Source organism: Oncorhynchus mykiss, chromosome 9, assembly GCF_057628025.1.
Source record: "Oncorhynchus mykiss isolate SJ-2025 chromosome 9, ASM5762802v1, whole genome shotgun sequence".
NCBI lineage: Eukaryota > Metazoa > Chordata > Actinopteri > Salmoniformes > Salmonidae > Oncorhynchus > Oncorhynchus mykiss.
The window spans coordinates 45,337,711-45,339,103 of record NC_143030.1 but is presented as its reverse complement, the minus strand read 5'-3'; the positions used below and the strand labels follow the sequence as shown (position 1 = coordinate 45,339,103).

Below are 1,393 nucleotides of genomic sequence, written 5' to 3'. Positions count from 1 at the left end.
ATGCCTTACCCTCAGCCCCAGCCTCACCCGTACCCTCTGCCCCAGCCTCGGCCTTACCCTCAGCCCCAGCCTCACCCGTACCCTCTGCCCCAGCCTCGGCCTTACCCTCAGCCCCAGCCTCACCCGTACCCTCTGCCCCAGCCTCGTCCTTACACTCAGCCCCAGCCTCGGCCTTACCCTCAGCCCCAGCCTCGGCCTTACCCTCAGCCCCAGCCTCACCCGTACCCTCTGCCCCAGCCTCGTCCTTACCCTCTGCCCCAGCCTCGGCCTTACCCTCAGCCCCAGCCTCACCCGTACCCTCTGCCCCAGCCTCGGCCTTACCCTCAGCCCCAGCCTCACCCGTACCCTCTGCCCCAGCCTCGGCCTTACCCTCAGCCCCAGCCTCGGCCTTACCCTCAGCCCCAGCCTCACCCGTACCCTCTGCCCCAGCCTCGGCCTTACCCTCTGCCCCAGCCTCGGCCTTACCCTCAGCCCCAGCCTCACCCGTACCCTCTGCCCCAGCCTCGGCCTTACCCTCAGCCCCAGCCTCACCCGTACCCTCTGCCCCAGCCTCGGCCTTACCCTCAGCCCCAGCCTCACCCGTACCCTCTGCCCCAGCCTCGGCCTTACCCTCTGCCCCAGCCTCGGCCTTACCCTCAGCCCCAGCCTCACCCGTACCCTCAGCCCCAGCCTCGGCCTTACCCTCAGCCCCAGCCTCACCCGTACCCTCTGCCCCAGCCTCGGCCTTACCCTCAGCCCCAAACCTCACCCGTACCCTCAGCCCCAGCCTCGGCCTTACCCTCAGCCCCAGCCTCACCCGTACCCTCTGCCCCAGCCTCGGCCTTACCCTCAGCCCCAGCCTCGGCCTTACCCTCAGCCCCAGCCTCGTCCTTACCCTCAGCCCCAGCCTCGTCCTTACCATCAGTCCCAGCCTCGTCCTTACCCTCAGCCCCAGCCTAGGCCTTACCCTCAGCCCCAGCCTCGTCCTTACCCTCAGCCCCAGCCTCGTCCTTACTCTCTGCCCCAGCCTCGTCCTTACCCTCAGCCCCAGACTCATCCTTACCCTCAGCCCTAGCCTCGTCCTTACCCTCAGCCCTAGCCTCGTCCTTACCCTCAGCCCCAGCCTCGTCCTTACCCTCAGCCCCAGTCTCGTCCTTACCCTCAGCCCCAGCCTTAGCCACGCAAAGGAAAGTAACCACCTTCCCTTTTCTCTGTTTCCCCTCCCCTCGTCTTCATCTGTGTTGTTTTTGCTTCCTTTGCTGAAGTGATCACCTTTAGGCCTTCCCTCTCCTATCTGACCAGCACATGGTTGTAGATGTGAGAATCAGTGCGGAATAACATAAACTCCCCAAGGAGAGGTAGAGGAGCAACCACCGCCCAACCACCACCACCCAACCACCACCACCCGACCACC

The 1,393-nt window shown here is 65.6% G+C and overlaps 1 protein-coding gene across 1 annotated transcript; it reads left to right on the top strand.

Moving 5' to 3' along the window:
• On the top strand, positions 1-1,156 carry LOC149981226 (uncharacterized). Its single transcript, XM_090185798.1, is given in 2 exon segments — positions 1-701; positions 736-1,156. Coding segments are annotated over 2 exon segments (1,122 nt in total).
• The last annotated feature ends 237 nt before the right edge of the window (positions 1,157-1,393 follow it).